A 22,964-nucleotide genomic window follows, 5' to 3' on the forward strand; every position below is an offset into this window, starting at 1 on the left:
TTTGTTTTAGCAGCCCAAATGGACCAAGATTGCCATATATTATACAGAGAGGGCTTTCAAAAGTTTATAAAACTGTTTACTTTGAGGATGTTCAATCTCATAGTGACTAAGCCAAATCTGAACAATACATATATATGAATGATTTTCACGATAAAATGTCCACTCCCCCAAATAAGAAATAATAATAATAAAAAAAAGGCTAGGCTGACAAATATTCAATCTAGTATGTGTAGACTAATTTCTACAAAAACAAAAGAAAAGCTCATCAAGGAAAAGTTGGTAACAATGCACTCGGGTAAAAATGCCTGACCCACCTTATTAATACAAAAAAAGCAAAAAAAAAATACGAAATTATTTTTACCTTCTTATGGGTAATATGGCCAAACAAAATAGCTGTTCAATGAAAAGAATGTATATGAAACATCTCTTACAAGCTGAAATTTCAAAAGTCAAATCACTTACCTATATAGACTCTCTTGCTGTATCTCTGCATCAGTAATAACACAAATACATGCAGTGGAATAAGGTTGATAATAAACACATAGCCACCCCAAGCAGAGACCTAGGAGTTAAGAAATGCAAAGTTAAATAATTTAAGATGTTTGGTAAGTTTTATTTGTCATGACAATCTAAACATACAATGAATAGACAAACACTAGGAGTCTTAGCAATTGTGAAATATGCTTAAAATTGATTTATATAACCTACAAAAAAGCTATTTTTACTTATTTTTATTGATTATTAAAATAATACAATCCCATAAATCCAACATGCTTTTCTATGATCACTGGAGAAATGGTCAAATTAAACTAAGAACACTTCTAGGAACACTAATTTGTGAATCAGTAGTAAAAAGTCTTTCATGAAGGTAAGGATAGTTGGGATATAGATCATAAATTTTTAAAAGAAAAAAAGGGTTTTACTTCCCCCATTTTTGATAAGTACATTGCAAGAAGCTTGACTACGAATAAGAACATGTTAGCATCAGCCAACAAGTGAAATACAAGGAACACTCAGATAATCTGGATATGCTTTGAGATACTCAAAAGTGCTACCTTGAGTATAAATTATTGCCTACTAATGGATTACAAATCAAGATTCCATTTTAATGTTTAGCATGTATCATAAAATTAGAATAGCCTATTTAATCAGAATAAATGAGTATGTTCTGGTCTAATTTTTTTATGTAATCCTTTATTTTATTTTTTAAGTAAGCTATATGCCCAAAGTGGGGCTTGAACTCACGACACTGAGATCAAGAGTCGCATGCTCTACCAACTGAGTCAGCCAGCCATCCCTATTCTGGTCTAAATTCACAAAAATTCTAAAGATAAGGTTTATTCTCAACCAGTAGCATTACCTTTTTGAGTACATTTAATAGACAATAAGCTCTTGTCAGGATCAAAGTTTTAGGTGTACTCTAATAATTAAAAGCTTAGAAGAACCATTTTACCAACAGTCACATCAGGAGACTAGATGTTCACATATATATTGTAACAATGCTACCCTTGTCTAAAATATCTCAGGACCACTTGTAATGAACTACCTGTCCTCAGTGTGCAATGCATATAAGAGTATCAGTTTAGTGCTTCAGTCACATGCTATTTTGCACCAAAAACAATGTTACTCTGATTGAGCACAAGTCCTAACTGAAGGACTTCAAATTATCTTCAAAATTTAAATGTAAGCTTCGAAGACAATGAGTTTGCTAGTACTTGGGTATAGCTGCACGGAATGTGTCTCAGGCTTCAACCATTTTAAAGGGGGCATGGGTAATTTGGATGCATAAATTCCATGATAGTTGTTTAAAAACAGAAAAAAAGCTACCTAAAATTATCACTAATTTTCAGCACAAGACTACTATATAGGCTGTGCTGTGGAGAAAAAAGGCAGGAAAATGAAAGAGGTAATTCTGAGCCCCAATCTTATCTATTGAAAAAAGTATGTAGGTAAGTTTTCCTAGAGGATAGGAACATAATTTAGATAAATTACACATTTGAAAAGGAAAATTTTTGTTTCACTTCCTGCAAATATTGTATCTGAGGGCTTGAGTATTAGCCCTCCCACACACCCCAAGGATGGGGGCAGAGAAGAGGATGGCAGTAATGAATGGGAATAGATTAAAATTAGGATCCTAAAAATTTCAGGAGAAAGGAAGTGAAGAACTAGTCCAGATGAGAAGAAAATGATGAAGAAGAGAAACTGGTCTAATTTCCAAATACTTACTAGACCTCATATAGTTTCAAATATGAATTCTTACCATATAGAAATACGATAAGCAGCAGCACACTGTCCAAAAAACTGACCCAGTTTTTACAGATTTTACCTAAAACACAAACAAGCAAATGTTTACAAATGTTCCTGCTATTCAAACAAAGTTAAATATTTAGTACACTTGTACTACAAAAAGCCAAAGTTATATATTTCAAAAAAGTACAGTGGTTATTCAGATATTCAGATCCACTTAATATATGCATTTAGAACAGGCAACAGACATTTTATGAATAGTCCTGAGTTTTCTGTTATGCGGTTTTCAGTAAAAAGAATCATCTTAGAAGAAGGAAAACTATATTTTTCTATTTGCTTTATTTTCTATTTTAAAATGATTAATATCAACAAATTGAGATTTTAACTAAATAAATTTGTTCAGCAAATCTACATTTTTACATATGGTTGATTTTCTATATAATTCTAATTATAAGCATCCATTTTTGAAAACCTATCATCTAGGAATTTTCATATACCATAACCAATAACAATGATCAATAAATAATCTATATCCTCAAGAAACTGACAGTCCTACAATAATTTCTAGGATATGTCAGTAAAATTCTCAATTACTCTGAACCAGAAAGAGAACCTGCAACCAATGAAAGGTTCAAAAAATGACAAATCTCTACCGTCTAAAAAAAAAACTAACCAAAGAAATAATTCCCAGATAAGTTTATATGTTCCTCCGAAAATAATGGTTTGGTTCAGAAAACTGAATTTTAAATTTCAAAAAACACAAGTTCTAAATACTTATTTATGCCAAGAGCAAAATGTCATCTTTATTTAAGAACTATATATATACTTGATCTCAAGGAATTTATTTTTAAAATGAGTCTCTACTAGTACATTAAAACAAACTACAGGTGACATGTAATCTTTGGGGGAACTGTAAAGCAAACACATGCACACACATGCGCACACACACACACACACACAGAGGAATGAAAAGGGGGGGAGAGGAAGGAAAGAGAAAACATTCCTAGTTTACAGCACTTAAAGATATTAGCAGGCTGACTTCTATTAGACTAATGAAAGACTGCTTTGAATTCAACATCATAGTATATGTGTGTGACAAAACACACCCCCCCCTTCCCCCACTGAAACCAGCTTGATCTATGTTAAAACGTGTCAATATATTAAAATACTGACATTTTAAAAGTGAAAAAACCTACCAGGACTGATTAGAAATTATTCCTATAATATCCAAACTCTACAGAGTGGAGAAGTGAGTTGGAACCAAGTGCTAATGCCAAAATCACAGAGACCAAAAAATAAATTAGAGAGACCAAAGATGATTTTTAGAAAGGAAAGCAGCTACCAGGGAAATGAGAAAGAAAAGAATGTTCAGAAAGGCCTAATTATTTTTTTTTAAGATTTTATTTATTTGAGAAGGAAAGAACATGAGGGGGGAAGGGGGGGCGGGGCAGAGGGAGAGGGAGAAGCAGGCTCTCTGCAGAGCAAGGAGCCCGAGGACGCAGGGCTTGACCCCAGGGCCTTGGATCATGACCTGAGCCACCCAGGTGCCCCAGAAAGGCCTAATTCTAAATGGAGAGACTAGAAGAAATAGTGTTCTCAGAGGACAAGATGTTCCAGAAACAAAAAGGAAACCCAAGAACAGGGGCACAAAGGCTATGGCAGGTAGATCAACAGAATAAAGAAGAAAAAAAATGATTCTACCTAGTGACAGAGAAAAAAGGCTATCCAGTGCACTGGAGGTAGAGAAGATAAATACTGGCAGAGAAAGCTTGCAAATGACCATTCAGTGCTTTACATTTGTGTGTCAGTTATCATTTTATTGCCTCTTAGCTCCAAATGCACCCTTCAATATATGTTCTATGATAAACAACAGAATACTTTCTAAGTAGTTCTCCTTTAAAGTAAGTATGATGTTAAGTTTTCTCGGTAGAGGGTGCTGAAGGAACACTGCAGTAGAGGCTCTCCAATCATTTCTGGTGTAGGCTGGCATTGGTGGTATGGGTGTGAGAACATCTGGTGGTGCTGACTCCAGCCACAGGGCAGAACACAGTCCTTCTGTGACTTTGCACCCTTGGTCTAGTAATAACTTTTCTGCAGTCCTCTTGACATGGTAACCAAAAGCCCCATACACAGTCTAAAAGCTTCCTGCCCGTGCCAGTACCCAGACTCCCACTGCACACTGTGCTACAGGTTACCAACTCCCTACTCCTGAATGCCTACACTCCAGAGGGTAGTCAATCGCCTGTCGGACAGCTCCAAAGAAGCTCTAAGCTGGCCTAACCATCAAACTTCTCTGGGGTTGGTGGGCTGAACCACACCCTAATGAAATCTGAATCCTAAGTTTGTCCTTCCTTGAGTACTTTCCCTTAGCCTTAGCATATCATATAGGGCTTCCTTCTGTATTACTCTTCTATCATGGTTAATACTTCTTTTTCTAAAACTCCCCTTATGTAATCTACTGTGACTGATTAGGCCCATTCCTGCTACAATCTATTACCAAAAAATCAAAATATACTTATAACCATTAAATACAGTTCATACCCTGAAATTTCCTCAAACCCCAAAACCAACTGTATAGGCTGAGAGAGAATGAGAAAAGGAATCAAACATATTCTGCTGTATTTACCAATACACACAAAACTCTGCAAGGCTATGTTGGACACACAAATTATAACTCAGTCATGCCCCAAATGGAGAGGTAAGACACAAAAGCAAGAACTACAGTCAAAGCACAATATGACAGAAACCACATGAGTGAGTATAGACACTGAGTGGCATAAGGTCCTTATAGATCCTGTTGGTAACAGAAATACAAGTCAGGAGGATGGTATATGACTAAGTGAGTGTTGAGGTCCAAATTTACAGTGGTAGGAATGTAGACATAAAGGAGAGGCTATGTTTAAGGGCCAAATCAACATTTTTTTGGTGAACTACTAGAATTAGTAGTAGAGAAAAAGAAGTTGAGAACTCCTAGTTTCCTGCCTTGAGGTACTACCCATCAGTGGGGAAGAGGAAGACCAAGAGAGGGTAGGTTTGGACAGGTGGTTTTTGAACTCAGTCTTTGACACGTTAATATTAAAACTCTTGAATTAGAAATCTTCAACAATGGAACTAGAAATCAAGAGAAAAAAAGGCTGGGAAATTCCAAATATTAGGAAACTAAACAACACGCTTCTAAAGAACCCATGGGTCAAAGAAGAAATCAAGAATTAGAAAAATATTTTAACTACATGACAATGAGAACACAACATACTGAAATATACAGAATACAGCTAAAGCAATGATGAAAGTATAATTTAAATTTCATATTAGGGGGCGCCTGGGTGGCTCAGTCGTTAAGCGTCTGCCTTCGGCTCAGGTCATGGTCCCAGGGTCCTGGGATCGAGCCCCGCATCAGGCTCCCTGCTCAGCGGGAAGCCTGCTTCTCCCTCTCCCACTCCTCCTGTTTGTGTTTCCTCTCTCGCTGTGTCTCTCTGTCAAATAAATAAAATCTTTAAGAATAAAAAAAATAAATAAATTTCCTATTAGAAAAACAGAAATAGCTAAAATAACTTAGGCTTCAACCTCAAGAAGCTATAAAGGAGCAAACCAAATACAAAATAGAATAATAAAAGTCAAGAATTCAATGAAATAGAAACCAAATACAGAGAAAAATAAATGAAACCAAAAGTTGAATAAACTTTAGACTGACCAAGAAAGAAGATACAAATGACCAATACTAGGAATGAGAGGTAACATCACTACAGACTGTACAGAAATTCAAAGAATTATAAAGGAGTATGATGAATAATTTGTGCCAACAAATATCATATACATGAAAAGAAAAACTTCAAAAAAGAAATACTTTACCAAATTATCCATAAAGAAACAAAATCAGAACAGAACTATGTCAATAAAAATTGAATTAGTAATTAAAAATCTTCCCAGGTTCAGCTTGCTTCACTGGTGAAAAGTATCAACAGTTAAGGAAGACATAATACCAATCCTACAAAGATTCTTTCAGAAAAGAGAGGAGAAGGAAACACTTCCCTCATTATTTTAAGAGCCCAGTATTAACTCTGATATCAAAGCCAGATAGGGGCGCCTGGGTAGCTCAGTCAGTTAAGCATCTGCCTTGGGCTCTGGTCATGATCCTGGGGTCCTGGGATCAAGCCCCTGGGACTGAACCCCACACCAGGCTCCCTGCTCAGCAGGGAGTCTGCTTCTCCCTCTCCTCTTGCCCCTCCCCTGCTTGTGCTCGCTCGCACGCGTGCGTGCACGCTCTCTCAAGAAATAAAATCTTAAAAAAACAAAAAAAACAAACCAAAAACCAAAGCCAGACAAAGATATCACAAGAAAAGAAAAACTACATGTTAATATCCCTCATGGATACAGATGAAAAAATTCTTAACAAAATATAAATACAAAACCAACAATATAAAAAAAAGGATTATGTGTCATGAACAAGTGGAATTGATTCCATGAATTCAAGGTTGTTTTAACATCTGAAAAAAAAAGAAAAATGCAGTGGTTCCCGAGTGAGGAATAGGGAGAAAGTACTCCTGGCATCTTGTGTGTGGAGGTAAGGGATGCGCTAAACACTCCGCAACACAAGAAGTAACTGCCTGTCCCCAAATGTCAATAGTATTAAAGTAGAGAAACCTTGAATTAATGTAATTAAGGACAAAACCATATGATTATCTCAATAGACATAAAAAAGCTATTGACAAAATCTAACACCCATTTGTGATAAAAATTCTCAAACTGAAAATAAGAAAGCTTCCTTCAGTTATGATAAAGGACATCTATAAAAAACAACTAACATCATACTTAATGGTGAAAGCTTGAATGCTTTCCCTTTAAAATCCGGAAGGAAAGGATAAAAAAATTCTCAATGTTTCTACTGAACACTGTGTTAGAGGTTCCAACCAGTATATAATGAGGCAAGAAAAAAAATTTAATTTCTGCTCTTAGAAAGATATTGTTAAAAAAAATAAAAGGACAAGCTACAAACCGGGAGCAAATGTTTACAAAACATACATCTGATAGAGAACTTGTTTCCAAAATATATAAAGAACTCTTACAGCTCAATAATAAGAAAACAACCCAACCAAAACATAGGCAAAAGTTATGAACAGACATTTCACCAAAGAAGAATCAGAATGGAAAATAAGCACATGAAAACATGCTCAACTGTTACTCACTGGAGAAAACCAAATTAAAACCATGAGATACCACTACACACCTACTAGAATGGCTGAAATTTAAAAATCTGAACATAGCACATGTTGGTAAGAGCAGAGTAAATGCAATGCCTCATACTTTGGTGGAGGGAAATAGTTTTGGCAGCTATTTATAAAATTAAACATGTACTTATATTACAAACCAGCAACCCCACAGACCTAGGCATCTGTCCAAAAGGAATACTAATATATGCCCATATGCAGAACTGTATGCAAATATTTATAGCTAGTTTATTCATAAATGCCAAAAATTGGGAAACAAAATAAGCAATAGTATATCCATATAGTACCCCCATACTACTCAGCAATAAAAAGTAACAAACTACTAAAACATCAACAACATGGATAACTCTCAAAAGTCTTTTGTTAAGTGAAGTAAGTCATACATAAAGGGGTCACCCCTCACTGTATGTTTCTACAACATGGCATTATGGAAAACAAACTCCCAAAAATATGAAGACAGAAATCAGATCTGCAGTTGCAAGAAATATGGGTTAAGGAGAGGACTGATTACAAAGACAGGGGAAAAAAACCTTAAAAGAAAAATTCTGTAGGACGCAACGATATGTACTGTTCTCAGTACTATTTTACCTGCATCAGCTCTGCTGTTGGTGAGTGGTAACACAGAGGTAAAAACAAACATGTACTCAATTCCTGTGTTCCTATAATGTTCTACACATTAACTTATTTAAACCATATAAGGTAGGTACTATTATTACTTCCATTTTATAGTTGATTTAATAGACATGGGGGTGGTTTAAATAACTCCTAGTGATAAAAACTGAAATCCAGGAAACAGGAACCAGACCAGGGCAGTTTGGCTCCAAAGACTCTACTCTTAAGCACTTGATCCTGACAAAAAAAGGTTAGAAACTATAGAACACAAATTAGCATATTCAAAAATGTCTGGAAATGGTGCTTTGAAAACAGAGTATTTAAAAACTTTTAAAGACTGTTAAGCAGTTTAAAAATAAACACACCAGATGAGGAATTAGTAGACAATTTAATGTAAAATGTTTTCAACTTCATGTCATTTGGCTACAAAAAACTTTTCAGAGTAGTCAGAGCTGTTATATTTACTTTCAATTGGTAAAGATCAAATTTGACATAAATGTAATTATCTAATGCAACTCTGTAGCTAAAACATTTTTTACATTTCATTTATAAGAAAAGTGAAGGAGAGTAAAGTGTCAAACACCTTGCCACAAGTCAGAAAATGAGTTTTAATGCCAGAACTCCAAACCAACTCCTCATTTCAAATACTGGAGCTGCTTCTACTTTAAACCTAGTTTATTTTAAATATGTTGCTTTAAAAAACAGAACAAAGGAAAAACTCACAAAATCATCTTTTAGTCCTGAGTATGCTTTATCATTCTGTCAAGCTATTATTAAAAGCAACAGGATACTCATAATTTCCCCTACCAGCTCATCAACTTCATTTAAGTCTGTATAATCAACATATAAAATAGCACCAGTTCCACACTGTGTTCTACAAAATTATCTGTTGAATTAATAAAAAAAAAAAATTGTGCCACTTAAAAAACAATGTTGTAATGGAGAATCCGATGCAAAATTCATATGGAAATACAAAGGACCTTAAATGTCCAAACAAAAATTACCAGGGTATAAAAGCTAGCATTATTTTAACTTTGATTTGTAACTCCAAATTTAGTTTTCTACATACTTTAAGAGACTAATACAATTAAAACAATTATTAGTTTGTTTTTGCACACACAATGTATAAAAATTTAATTTTGTGACATCAACAACCAAAAGGGGTAGGAGGAGAGTTGTAAGGAGATTTTTTATATACTATTGAAGATGAGCTAATATAAATTGAAATAAGAGTTTTATAATATTAGAATGCTAAATGTAACCCCCATGGTAACCACAAAGAAAACAGCAATATAATATACACCAAAAGGAAATGAGAAAGGTATTTAAACAATTCATTACAAAAAAAATCAACTCAACACAAAAGACAGTAATAAAGGAAATGAGGGACAGAAAAGCTACTGGGCATATAGAAAATAAATAGCAAAATGACAAGTAAGATCTTTCTTATCAGGAATAAACGTAAATGGTTTACGTCAAACTCTCCAATCAAAAGATAAAGACTGGCATAATGGATAAAAACACATGGTCTAAATATATGCTCTCCACCAGGCACTCACTTTAGATCCAAAGACACAAATATATTCAAAGTTAAAGGATGGAAAAAGATATTCTATGCAAACAGTAACTAAAAGAGAACAGGTAACTATACTAATGACAGACACAACAAACTTTAAATCAAAAAAGGCTGCAAGACAAAAAAGGACAATGTATATTAATAAAACATTCAATACTCCAAGTGTAATGATTACAACATTTAGACACTTAATGAAAGACCATCAAAATATATGAAGCAAAAACTGACAGAAATTAAGAAATAGTTTTATAATAGTTGGAGACTTCAATACCCCACTCTCAACTGGTAGAACTAGACATAAGGAAAGAAAGAGAGGACTTCACTCAATAGACCAACTAGACCCAGTAAGATTAGGATACACATTCTTCTCAAGTGCACATGAACATTTTCTAGGACAGACCATATGTTAGGCTACAAATTAATTCTAAAGAGCCAGAGATCATAAAAAGTATATTCTCTGACCACAATGGGATGAAATTTGAAATCAATAACAGAAGTGAAATTAGAAAATTCACACATTCGTGGAAATGAAACACTTAAACAACCAATGGGTGAAGAAGGAATAACAAGAAATTTAAAAAATAAAGAGGAATGAAAACAAAAACACAACACACCAAAACCTATGGGATGCTGCGAAGCATTGCTAAGAGAAAAATGTATACCTATAAACATATACATTAAAAAACAGATCTCAAATTAACAACCTAACTGTAAAATTTAAGGAACTAGAAAGAGAACAAACTAAACCCAAAACTACTAGAATAAATAACATAATAAGTAAACTAGAGAATAAAAAAATAATAAAATTAGGACACCTGGGTGGCTCAGTTAATGTCTGCCTTTAGCTCAGGTCATGATCCCAGGGTCCTGGGATCAAGTCCCACATCTGGCTCATTGCTCAGTGGGGAGCCTGCTTCTCCCTCTACTACCTGCCGTTCCCCCTGCTTGTGTGCTCTGACAAATAAATAAATAAATCTTTAAAAAAATAATGAAATCAATAAAACCAAAAAGTAGTTCTTTGAAAGTATCAACAAAATTGACAAATCTTTAGCTAGATGGACTAAGAAAAGAGAAAGTCAAATTACTAAATCAGAAATAAAAATGGAAATGTTACTAATTCTGTAGATATTAAAAGGATTATAAGGCAGTGCTATGAGTAACTGTACTCCAACAAAGTGGATAACCTAGATGAAATGGGATGAATTCCTATAAATATAAAACCTACCATACTAAATCATGCAGAAATAGAAAATCTGAACAGACCTGTAACTAATAGATTGGATCGGTAATCAAAAATCTTTCAACAAGGAAAAGCCTGGGACTTGACGGCTTCATTGGTATATTCTATAAAACATTAAAAGAATGAATATCAATCCTCAAACTTTTCCAAAAACAACTGAAGAGGATGAAATCGTTCCTAATTTATTCTATCAGGCCAGCATTACCCTGGTATCAAAAACAGACAAAAAACACAAGAAAACCTACTGACCAGTTATCACCTATGAACACTAATGTAGAAACCCTCAACAGAAACCAAATTCAGCAGCATGTTATAAGGAGAGACTGAAAACAGCCAAGATAAAGAAAAAGAGTCATAAACCAAGTGATATAGAAGACACTTAGAAAATCCAAGAAAAACAGTGGAACAAACTGGTATTTAAAACTACAATCAAAAACAACTTCTCAGAGGGGCACCTGGTTGACTCAGTTGGTTAAAAATCTGCGTTCAGCTCAGGTCATGATCCCAGAGTCCTGGGAATGAGCCTCGCTCAGCAGGGAGCCTGCTTCTCCCTCTCCCTTTGCCCCTCCCCCTGCCCATGCGTGCCTGTGCTCACTCTCTCAAATAAATAAAATCTTAAAAACAAATAAACAAGCAAAAACAACAGCAACAAAACAACTTCTCAGAAATAATATCAATCTACATGTTGAAAGGGATCAACATTACCAGAAAGGTCAGTTTTCAGACACATCTAGAAAATTTATTACTTTACTGATACAGAAAAAAAATCTCTATTACTTCAGGATTAGAAGACATTTCTTCCTTTTTTTTTGCCCAAGAAGATTTTTTTTAAGTTTATTTATTTATTTATTTGAGGGAGAGAGAGAGAGAGAGAGCATGCACGAGTTGGCTGGGGGCGGGGGATAGGGAGAGAGGGAGAAGCAGACTCCCTGCTGAGCAGGAGTCCAATGAGAGGCTCAATCCCAAGACCCGGAGAGCATGACCTGAGCCAAAGGCAGATGCTTAACTGACTGAGCCACCCAGGCACCCCCATGTTTCTTATTAATAAAATTAGGTTCTTGACAGTAGGAAGCAAAATAGAGTGAGGGTGGTACAATTTCAAGAAATTCAAGCAAAGACTATATGGCCTAGAATTTTATATCAGTCCAACTATCAAGTATGAGGCTACAGAAAAACAGGTTTAAACATGCAAGGACTTGAGAAATACTGTACTTTGAGACCTTCCTAAGATGTCTACTAGAGGAATACCTTGGTCCAACTGAGAAATATACATAAAAAATATTTTAAGGGGCACCTGGGTGGCTCAGTCTGTTGAGCAACCGACTCTTGGTTTCAGTTCAGGTCCTGATCTCATGGGTGGTGGGACTGGGCCACATCGGGCTCTGTGCTCAGTGGGGGGGTCTGCTTGAAGATTCTCTCCCTCTGCCCCTCCCCCGACACGCACATGTGTGTGGAACACGTGCTCTAAAATAAAACCTTTAAAAATATTTTTAAAAATATTAATATACAAAATATGTATCAATATATATCGCATACTTAATAACATTATGTTAATATACAACATATAATATAAAAGCCATATATGAAAAACCCACAGCAAACATACTCAACAGTGAAAGACTGAAGTTTTTCCTGTAAGATCAGGAATAAGACAAGGCCCACTTTTGCAACTTCTATTCAACATAATACAGTTGGCCCTTGAACAATGCAGGGGGGTTAGGGGCACTGACCCCCACACAGCTGCAAATCTGCATATAACTTTTGACCCTCAAAAACTTAGCTACTAATAGCCTACTGTAGACTGGAACCTTACCCCTAATATAATCAGCTGGTTGACACATATTTTATATGTTACATGTATTTTACAATGTATTCTTATAATAAAGCCAAAGAAAATATTTTAAAAATCATAAGGAGAATACATTTATATACTGTACTGTATTTCTTGAAAAAAAAAAATCCACTTAAGTGGATCCTCACAGTTCAAATCTGGGTTGTTCAAGGGTCAGCTGTACTTGAAGTTCTAGTCAGAGCAATCACGCAAGAAAAACAAAAGGCATGCAAATTAGAAAGAAGAAAAATGATTCCTATTTGCAGATAATATGATTTCATATGTAGAAAACCCTAGATTCCACACACAGAAACTGTCAGACCTGACAAATGAATTCAGCTAAGCTGCAGGATACAAAGTCAATATACAAATATCAGTTGTATTTCTATACCAACAATGAACAATCTGAAAAGGAAATTACTGAAAAAATTCAATTACAATAGCATCAAAAAGAATAAAATACTTACGAATTAACTAATGAGATAAGACTTATTACAATGAAAACTCTAAAACACTGCTGTAAAAAATTAAAGACATAAATGGAAACATCCCATGTTCATTCATGAATTCAAAGACAGTATTAAGATGATACTACTACTCAAAGTGATCTACAAAGTCAATGTAATCTGATTTAACATCCCAATGATGTTTTTTGCAGAAGTAAAAAATCCATTCTAAAATTCATATAGCATCTCTAAAGGCCCCTAATAAACAAAAGCATCTTGAAAAAGTTTAAGGTAGAGAAAACACACTTCCTGATTTTCAACCAGGGTGCCAAGACCATTCAATGGGGAAAGGACAATCTTCAATAAATGGTGCTGGGAAAGCTGGACATCTGTGCAAAATAATGAAGTTGAACCCTTACTTAACACCATATACAAGATTAACTCAAAAAGATCTAAATGTAAGACCTAAAACTCTTAGAAGAAAACACAGGGCAAAAAGCTTCATCACATTAAATTTGGCAGTGATTTCTCAGATAAGACACCAAAGGCAAAGCAGCAAAAGAAAACACAGACAAATTGGACTTCAGGGAAAATTAAAAATTGTCAAAAGACAATACAATAAAAAAGGAATGGGAGAAAATGGAATGGGAGAAAATATTCAGAAGTCATGTATCTTATAATGGATTCATATTGAGAATATATAGAGAACTCCTAAAACTGATCAACAACAAAAACCTGATTCAAAAATGGGCAAAGGACTTGAATAAACATTTCCCCAGATATACAAATGGCCTTTTAACCACAAGCAAAGATGCTCAACATCATTAGGTACCAGGAAAGTGAAAACCAAAACCAAAACTACATTGAGATACCATCTCATACCCATTAAGATAGCTACTATCCAAAAAAAAAAAGAAAAAGAAAAAAGAAAAAAAAGAAAGAAAATAACAGGTGTTGACAAGGATGTGGAAAAACTAGAACCCTTGTGTACTGCTGATGGGAATGTAAACTGGTACGGGGCTATGGAAAACAGAATGGTAGTTCTTCAAAAAATGGAAAACAGAATTATCACATGATCTGGCATTTCACTTCTGGGTATATACCGCAAAGAAATGCAAATAGTATTTCACAGATATCTGTACACCTATGTTCATAACAACATTATTCACAATAGTTAAAATACAAAACAACCCATGTGTCCATCAACAGATGAATGGATAAACAAAATGTGGTATATAAACAGAACGGAATGTTATTCAGCCTTAAAAAGGAAGGAAATTCTGACATATGCTTACAACATTTATGAACCTTGAGGACATTATATTATGCTAAGTAAAATGACAAAAAGCCAAAAACCGTGTGATTCCACTTATATGAGATACTCAAGGTAATCAAAACCACAGAGACCAAAAGTAGAATGGTGGTTGTCCGGGGAAAGGGGAGGGAAGAATGGGGAATTACTGTTTAATGGATACAGTTTCAAGTTTCATAAGGTGAAAAGTTACAGGGATGGACGGTAGTGATGGTGAATGTATTTAATGTACTTATAAATGGTTAAATTTTATGTGTATTTTACCATAATAAAAACAAACCATGAGATATGACCTCATACCAACAGGTGACATATTAAAAACACACACACAGAAAAAATTATGTATTGGCAAGAATTTAGAGAAATTAAAACTTTACTAAATTGTTGGTAGGAATGTAGCATGGTGCCACCAAGGCACCCCAGGATATATTATTTTTTAATTATTATTATTTTTTAAATTACAAAATATATAGAAGAGTAAAGAATAGCCATCCAGACTTCTAAATGAGAATACTTATTTGCTTCAGATGATTTTATTAAAAATTTTAACAACATAGTTGAACCTCCCTTAAAATTCCTTCCTTAAAATCACTCACGCATACTGAGAATACCTACTACCATGAAGTTGGTGTACATGATGGATATATATGCTATATTTTTATACACAACATATGGTATGATTTGTACTGATTAAAATTTAAATAAAGATATCATACTGTACATATTGCACCTCAACTTATTTTTCCACTTGGCATTATATTATAAAGATCTATCAACATTCATACATACTTTAAAAATTTAAAAAAATTATATGTTAAAAGGCCTCAGATGTTCCAAATTTTGTGTTTTTTCTTCATATGCACAAAATAAACACTATGTTTTTAAACATTTTTGGATGAATACAGCAGCATTAGCAGCATCCTACTGCTTGTCATCATACTCATCTCCGGGTGTTTTCTTCTGAAACTCAAAATCAAGCAACCATCTACATTGTTGACTAAAACATTCTCCTCTGAAATTTCTTGCCAAAGTAAAAATTTCCAAGGGCTAAGTAATTTTAAAAGATGTAATTATTAAAGAGAAAATAACACTTCCAATTCACCTAGATACCTAAAAATATACTTAACATATAAAAAAGTATTCACATGTAAAAATTTGGCAATTTTCAACAATGAAAAAGTATTAGCATAGGCTACAGGTAAAATAAAATAAATGCAACCTTTAAGTTAAAGCCAGTACTAAGTAACTTCCTTTTACATGTTAAAAAGAACATTAAGTTTAGATAACTTGGCAACATACTTCTGGTTTCTGGTTCCAAATGTAAGGGAACCATTCTATCCTAACAAAAAGTAAAAAGCTGAACAGTTGAAAAATCAACAACTCTAATCAACAAGATTAGAGACACACAGAGGCGCGTGGGTGGCTCAGTCATTTAAGCATCTGCCTTGGGCTCAGGTCATGATCCCGGGGTCCTGGGATGGAGGCCCACATCAAGCTCCCTGCTCAGTGGGGAGCCTGCTTCTCCCTCTGCCTGCTGCTCTCTCTCTCCCCCACAAATAAATAAATAAATAAATCTTTAAAAAAAAGAGAGAGAGAGAGATTAGAGACACACATGCAAACACACAGTCACACCAGTGGAAATTGATACGGGAAACAGTATGAGACACAGAACCTAGGAAAACATAGACTGTTTGAGGAATGGCTGGAAGCTCAGTGTGGGAACTTAAAAAGTACAGGGTGGACCCAGTCATACAAAGGCCCCCACAATTCTGTGGGATTTACCTCCAGGATCTCCACCAGGTTCTTAAAGTAAATGTAAGAAACAAATTCCCTTGTTTCCAGCACAAGGAAGGGAAAAGGAACCATTCTGAAATATGCCTGAGCATTCTGTTCTTAACAAGGCCTATCCTGGGGCACCTGGGTGGCTCAGTTGGTTAAGCAACTGCCTTCAGCTCAGGTCATGATCCCAGGGTCCTGGGATCAAGCCCTGCGTCGGGCTCCCTGCTCATCGGGGAGTCTGCTTCTCCCTCTCCCTGCCGCTCTGCCTACTTCTGCTCTCTATCTCTCTGTCAAATAAATAAATAAATAAATCTTAAAAAAACAAAACAAAACAAAACAAAACAAGGCCTATCCTTCGAGAAACTTACATCAGGGAGGGGAATATCCAACTCCAGTCAGCTCCAGCCAACCCTGTCTACTTAAGTAAGGCAGGGGGGAGGATGGCAACACACAAAGTTTACAATCCTGCTTATTAAAAGACTCAGACCTAATCTTAACAACTACAGAATGCTTTCCCTCTCCACACACCTTAACTCCTCATTACTAAAGGCTTATTTACCATAATTCCTTTTACCTAGTACATTAGAAGAAAGAGAGAAAGAATAGAGTATTTGAAACAATAATGACAGAGTATTTCCCCAAACTAATGTCAGACACCAAACCACAGATCCAGGAAATTCAAGCACTAAAGAATAAATGCCCAAAAAATCCAACTACCCTGTACCAGGCACATCTCTGTCAAACTACAGAAAATTAAAAATAAAAATCCTGAAAGAAGCCAGAAGACACCTTACCTAGAAAGGAACAAAGAATTATATGACATCTACTCAGAAACCAACCAAGCAAGCAAAAATAGAACAGAATCAGATATTTCAAGTACTGAGAGGGAAAAACACCAACCCAGAATTCTGTATATGTTGTCCGCAAGAAACCTAGTTTAAACATAAAGATACATATAAATTAAAAATAAACAGATGGCAAAAAAAGTACCATGCTAACACTAATCAAAAGAAAGCAGGAGTAGCTATATTAATTTCAGATCAGACTTCAAAGCAAGTAAAGTTATCAGGGATAAGAAAAGGCATTACATAATGATAAAGGGATTAATTCTCCAAGAAGATATAACAATCCTTAACGTCTATGCATAAAACAATAGAGCATCAAACTAAGCAAGGAAAAAACTGATAGAAATGCAAGGAGAAATGGATGAATCCACTATCATAATTGGAGACTTCAAAACCTCTGTCTCTCAGAAACGGACAGGAGCAGCAGCTAATCAGTAAGGATGCAGGTGAACTCAAAATCATCAATAAACTAGGTATCCTGGATCTACAAACTACTCCATCCACAACCAGGAAAATATACATTCTTCTCAAGGCCACATGGAACATTCACTATAACATACATCTTAACAAATTTAAAGAATAGAAGTCACATAATGTGCATTCTTAGCCCACAAAGGAATCAAACTAAAAAATCAGTAACAGAAAGATAACTAAAGAACTGGGATTAAACAACATGCTTCTAAGTAACACATGGGTCAAAGATTAACTCCCAAGAAAAAATTAAAAATATTAACTAAGTTAAAAATAAAAACACAACTTATTAAAATTTGTGGGATACAGAAATAGCAGTGCTTACAGGGAAATTTACAGCACTGAAAGCATATATATTAAAAAAGAAAGATCTTAATCAGTAACCTAAGTTTCTACCTTAGGAAACTAGAAAAAAAAAAAAAAAAAGGACAATTTAAATCCAAAGGAAGTAGAAGAAAAAGGAATTACAATGGAAATAAAAAAACTGAAAAGAGAGGAAAAAAAAATCAATGAAACCAAAGACTGGTTCTTTGAAAGATCAACAAAATCAATAAGCCTCTAGACAAAGAAAAAAAAAGAGGACATAAATTACTACTAGAAATAAAAGAAGTGATGTCACTACAGATCCCACACACAGTTTATTAAAAGGATAGTAAAGGAATACTAGGAACAATCTAATGCCCACAAATTTGATAACCTAAATGAAATGGACCAATTCCTTGAAAGAGAAATCTGCCAAAACTCGCACAAAGAGACAATCTAACAATCTAAATAAGCCTGCATCTATTAAAGAAATTCACCCCGTAATTAATAACCTTCCAAAATAGAAAGCACCAGGCCAAAGTGGGTTCAATGGTGAATTCTACCAAACATTTAAGGAAGAAATTATACCAATTCTCTATAATCTTTCAGAAAATATAAGTGAAGGGAATACTTTCCTAACTCATTCTATGAGACTAGTATTATCCTAATATCAAAACCAGGCAAAAACATTACAAGAAAACTACAGACCAATATGTATCATAAATACAGATGTAAAAATCCTCAACAGAATAAAAGAAATCAAACCCAACAATGTATCATAAGAATTATATGCCATGACCAAGTGAGATTTATCTCTGGTATGAAAAGCTGGTTCAACATTTGAAAATTAATTAATGTATCACATCAAAAAAAGGGAGGGAAATTACCAATAGATACAGAAAAAAATCTGACACAATCCATCCATTCATGATAAAAATCTATCAGCAAGCTAATAATAGAGTGGAACTTCCTCAAGTTGATAAATATCTACCAAAAATCTGCAGCTAACATCATACTTAATGTTGAGAAGCTCAAAGCTTTCCCACTAAGCTGAAGAACAAGGCAAGGATGTTCCCTCTCACCACTTCTTTTGACCATTTTACTGTAAGTAGTAGCTAATGCAAAAAGACAGTAACAGGTATACAGATTGGGAAGAAATAACTTGGAAACAGCAAAATAATGCTAGTTTTGCAACAGAATTCAAAATCCCAAGTCATTAAATCACATTTCAACTTTCCTAAGTATTTTTGGCCCCTTTCCCCACTCAAAAAGAAACAAATCACTAGATGGCTTTTTGATAACCTCTTCTTTGGAGCTATGACATATAAAGTAAGGATATATTATCATCATCTGTAAAACAGGCATAACAGGATTGTTGAAAACGATCATATACACATGGGGGGTCAGGGGTGAGGGAGAGCGTGCACAGCAGCAGTACATGACATTTTTAAATGTTATTCACTATTAAGTTTACTATGAACAGTAATAGATCCCTGTATGGAACTATAATTGATAAAGGACAAATGTGTACAACTTACAGCATTTCCACACAAAGTTCATGAGTATTAAATGGAAGCAAAACATTGTTACTTACCCACAAGTAGTATGTGAACTGAAGTGCAAAAATAGCAATGCCTTCATTATCAAAGGAGCCAGCTACTGACCGAGAAATGTAACCTGGTACAATAGCAATAAAACAAGCAGCTAAAAGTCCTGCTCCTTGGTTCCAAAGTTCTCTGGTAAGCAGGAAAGTAGATATAGATGTAAGGCCGCTAAAAGTCGGTGCAAGGAACACACATACATCTCTTATATGAACTGTTATGTTCAACGTATTTAAAATCCAATGGATAAGGCCAGCTGTTATCATCAACCCTGGGTAAACCTAGGAAGATAAAAATGGAAAATTTGATTACATATAAAATAAGGTAGCTCAAAACACTAACATGAGTTCTTTTATTATTACACAGTTTTTTATAGTAAGCTTGAGAATAAGATCTCAAAACAGTTTGCCTTCTTCACCACATTCCTATACTACAAAATTAAATGTTCTTTTATATTCGATACAAAGGAAAACCTCATATATGAAGCAATAGATATTTAAATAAAGATAAGATAGAATGAATCATTAAAAATGAAAATGTTTAGAAATGAAAAACGGTAGGCAACTTTCTTATTAATTCTACTATTTTTTCACTACAAAACAGGGTCCTAGTCTAACTTACTCTTAAGTTTAGGGTTTTAACATGCTCCAACTTTGCCCACACTTTTATGTATATAAGGGAATGAGAAAAAAAGGGAAGATAAGAAAAATTATGTGCAATATTATGTAAGTATCTTCCCTCCCTTCAAAGCCAAGATATGGAATGTAAACAACTCTAGCTAGGGACAAAAAACCTAGTCAGCTGATGAATTCAAAGAAATGTTTTGGGACTCTTGGAAGGTTGAATATTTTTACACCACTTAAGGTATTTAAGGATAGAAGAGAGTAATAACAATAAACTAGAAGAAGCCAGTTAACAGTTATACTCCTTACCCTCATCCTGAAAGAGGAAGATGAGAAAAATAAGTAGGATATTATTTTTGAGCTATTCACAGGTGATTGAAATGTGTAATTACATTTTCATCCTTATCTAAATCCTAAAAGATTCTTTCCTTTCTCCATCACAGAAACTACAAAAAAAAGTTATAAATTTCCTTTCCTAGCAATACTATTTAAAACTGTAAGCTCCCTATGGTCTTTATCCCTTTCCCTTGCTTTTTCTCCCTCATACTTATCACCATTTCACATACTTTTTATGTTACTTGCTTTATTACCTATTAACTCAACACCCTCACAAGAATATAAGATCTGGAAGAGCAGGAAAATTTTCCTCAGCACCCAGAACAATGATTGGCACAAAATGGATGCACAATACCTGTTGAGTTGCATGGAAGGAGGATGGAATTAAAGGGTGTAAAGTGTGGCAATCATCACAATTAATTTAATTTAATTAACATTAAAATTTTGTTCCTTTTCACATATAATACCAGGTTCCAGTGTATGATTTTGACAGTCATATTCAAAGAAAATGAAAATAAATCCAAATACCTCTAAAGGTAGTCAATACATCCACGATAATATGGCAGACTAAACTGACACAAAATATAGCCAAAACACATACAACTATAGGATCAAAGGACCTTAAAAACCAGCCAACCAAAAAACCTGCCTAACAGCAACAAAAAAACATATTTAAGCTCAAAAGAAAGAGAACTCTCCAAAAATAAAGAGGGAATTCAAAGTAGGTACTGAGGCCAAGGGAGCCCAAAAGAGGAAAAAAACACTCCAGGCCGATATACACCTTAGGGACTGACCGTTGGTAGGATTTTTGCTCAATACAGGGATCAGAAAAATGCCTAATTCCCGGCACAAATCCAGGGCCTGTTTATGAAACTAGACAAGTTATACCCATCCACCAAGGGAAGCAGTAAGGAACTTAATGCCTTACTTCCAAAGCTTTGAATAGAAACAAAATGAGAAATAAACTCATTCAATACATTTGTGAATATGGGTTCCACATTTGTAACAACTTCAGGTGTGAGAAACTTCAAGCTAAGAAATAACCTCTGAAAACTGTCCTAGAACCAGTGAAACCCCTATGGGCTGTAGTGAAAGCAAATGAGAAAGATTATTATAGAAATGGTCCTAAATACTAGGGACACCAGGAGTCTCAGAAGACAAACCTCCAGTATGCATTCAAAATAAAAAGTTATAAACACACCCAGAAACAAACTGTAGTCATCAAATATTACAATAAGGTACATAACAGAATTAGTACCATGAAGTGCAGATAATAGCCATCTATCACATCTCTTACCACTCAATACCTTCCTAATTTGCCCTGGAGACCATGACTCCTCTCCTTCTACCTCTGTTTACATCAAGAATAAGGAAATGCCTCAGATTAGAAACAACACCTTACTATCAGGGAGAACACATTCTTTCCAAACAGAGAGGGAACATTTAAAAATGTGGGCTATATGCTAGGCCACAAATCAAGTCTCAATAAATTTCAAAGGACTGAAATTACAGAATTTGCTCTCTAACCATAATATAAAGCAAAAAAAGATAACTAGGAAGTCCTCTTACGTTTAAAAGTTAAATACAATTCTAAATAACCCATGAAGCAGCAGGAATGATAATGGGAATTGAAATAAATTTCAACTTGAATGAAAATAAAAGTACTATGTATCAAAACTTAGGCATTATAAATGTAGCAAAAACAGTGATTTGTGGGAATTTATAGCTTTAAAATAAATACATTAATAACAAAGAACAGTTAATGAGCAAACTATATCAAGAAGTCAGAAAAACATCAAAATAAACTCAAAAAAATGGGAGAAAGGAAATAAATTGAAATACAATAAAAGACAAACACATAATAATCAACAAAGTCAGTTTCTTTGGGTTAAGAGATCTAATAAAATTGATAAACCTCCGACAAAATATCAAGAAAAAAATAAGACTAAACATATATTTCCCCAAAGATATCTATCTTGCACTTTCTCTTCAACATTCTCCTTACATTCCAGACCATAAAAATATTTCCCTTATGTCACATTCTGAATATAATCGCTCTCTATGAGCTATATGATCAGTACTCAATTACCTGAAATAATTTACGGCAGCTTTAGGACCTAAAAATTAAAATTATCTGGGGACGCCTGGGTGGCTAAGTCGGTTAAATGTCTGACTCTTGATTTCAGCTCAGGTCATGGTCTCTGGGTTGTGACATTGCGCCCCACGTTGGGCTCTGCACTGGGCATGGAGACTGCTTAAGATTCTCTCTTCCCCCTTTCCCTCTGCTGCCTCCACCCCCCAAAATAAATAAATAAAATTATCTGATTCTCTTAAATTTGTATTTTCTTCCAAAAAATATTTTTTCAATGAAGTTGCTATAGAACAAAACCACAAATAACCTGAACTTAAGATGTACTATGACAAGAAATGTCCCCTCCCAGCCTCCACTTGTCAGAAATAATGGCTAGTGTGAGATAACCCAACCAAGTGCAAGGAAAGGAGTGGGGGAACAGAATG

General features: G+C 34.7%; 1 protein-coding gene across 1 annotated transcript in view; it reads right to left on the reverse strand.

Moving 5' to 3' along the window:
• The window catches only part of STT3B (STT3 oligosaccharyltransferase complex catalytic subunit B), a 107,634-nt gene that overhangs the window by 41,865 nt on the left and 42,805 nt on the right, over nt 1-22,964 (reverse strand). Inside the window, exons 3-5 of the mRNA XM_027584341.2 lie at nt 19,482-19,769; nt 2,261-2,326; nt 463-562 (exon numbers count right to left, since the gene is read on the reverse strand). Coding sequence (XP_027440142.1) covers nt 463-562; nt 2,261-2,326; nt 19,482-19,769 — 454 coding nt within the window. The remainder of the gene's footprint in view (nt 1-462; nt 563-2,260; nt 2,327-19,481; nt 19,770-22,964) is intronic.

This window comes from Zalophus californianus, chromosome 1 (assembly GCF_009762305.2).
Source record: "Zalophus californianus isolate mZalCal1 chromosome 1, mZalCal1.pri.v2, whole genome shotgun sequence".
Lineage (NCBI taxonomy): Eukaryota > Metazoa > Chordata > Mammalia > Carnivora > Otariidae > Zalophus > Zalophus californianus.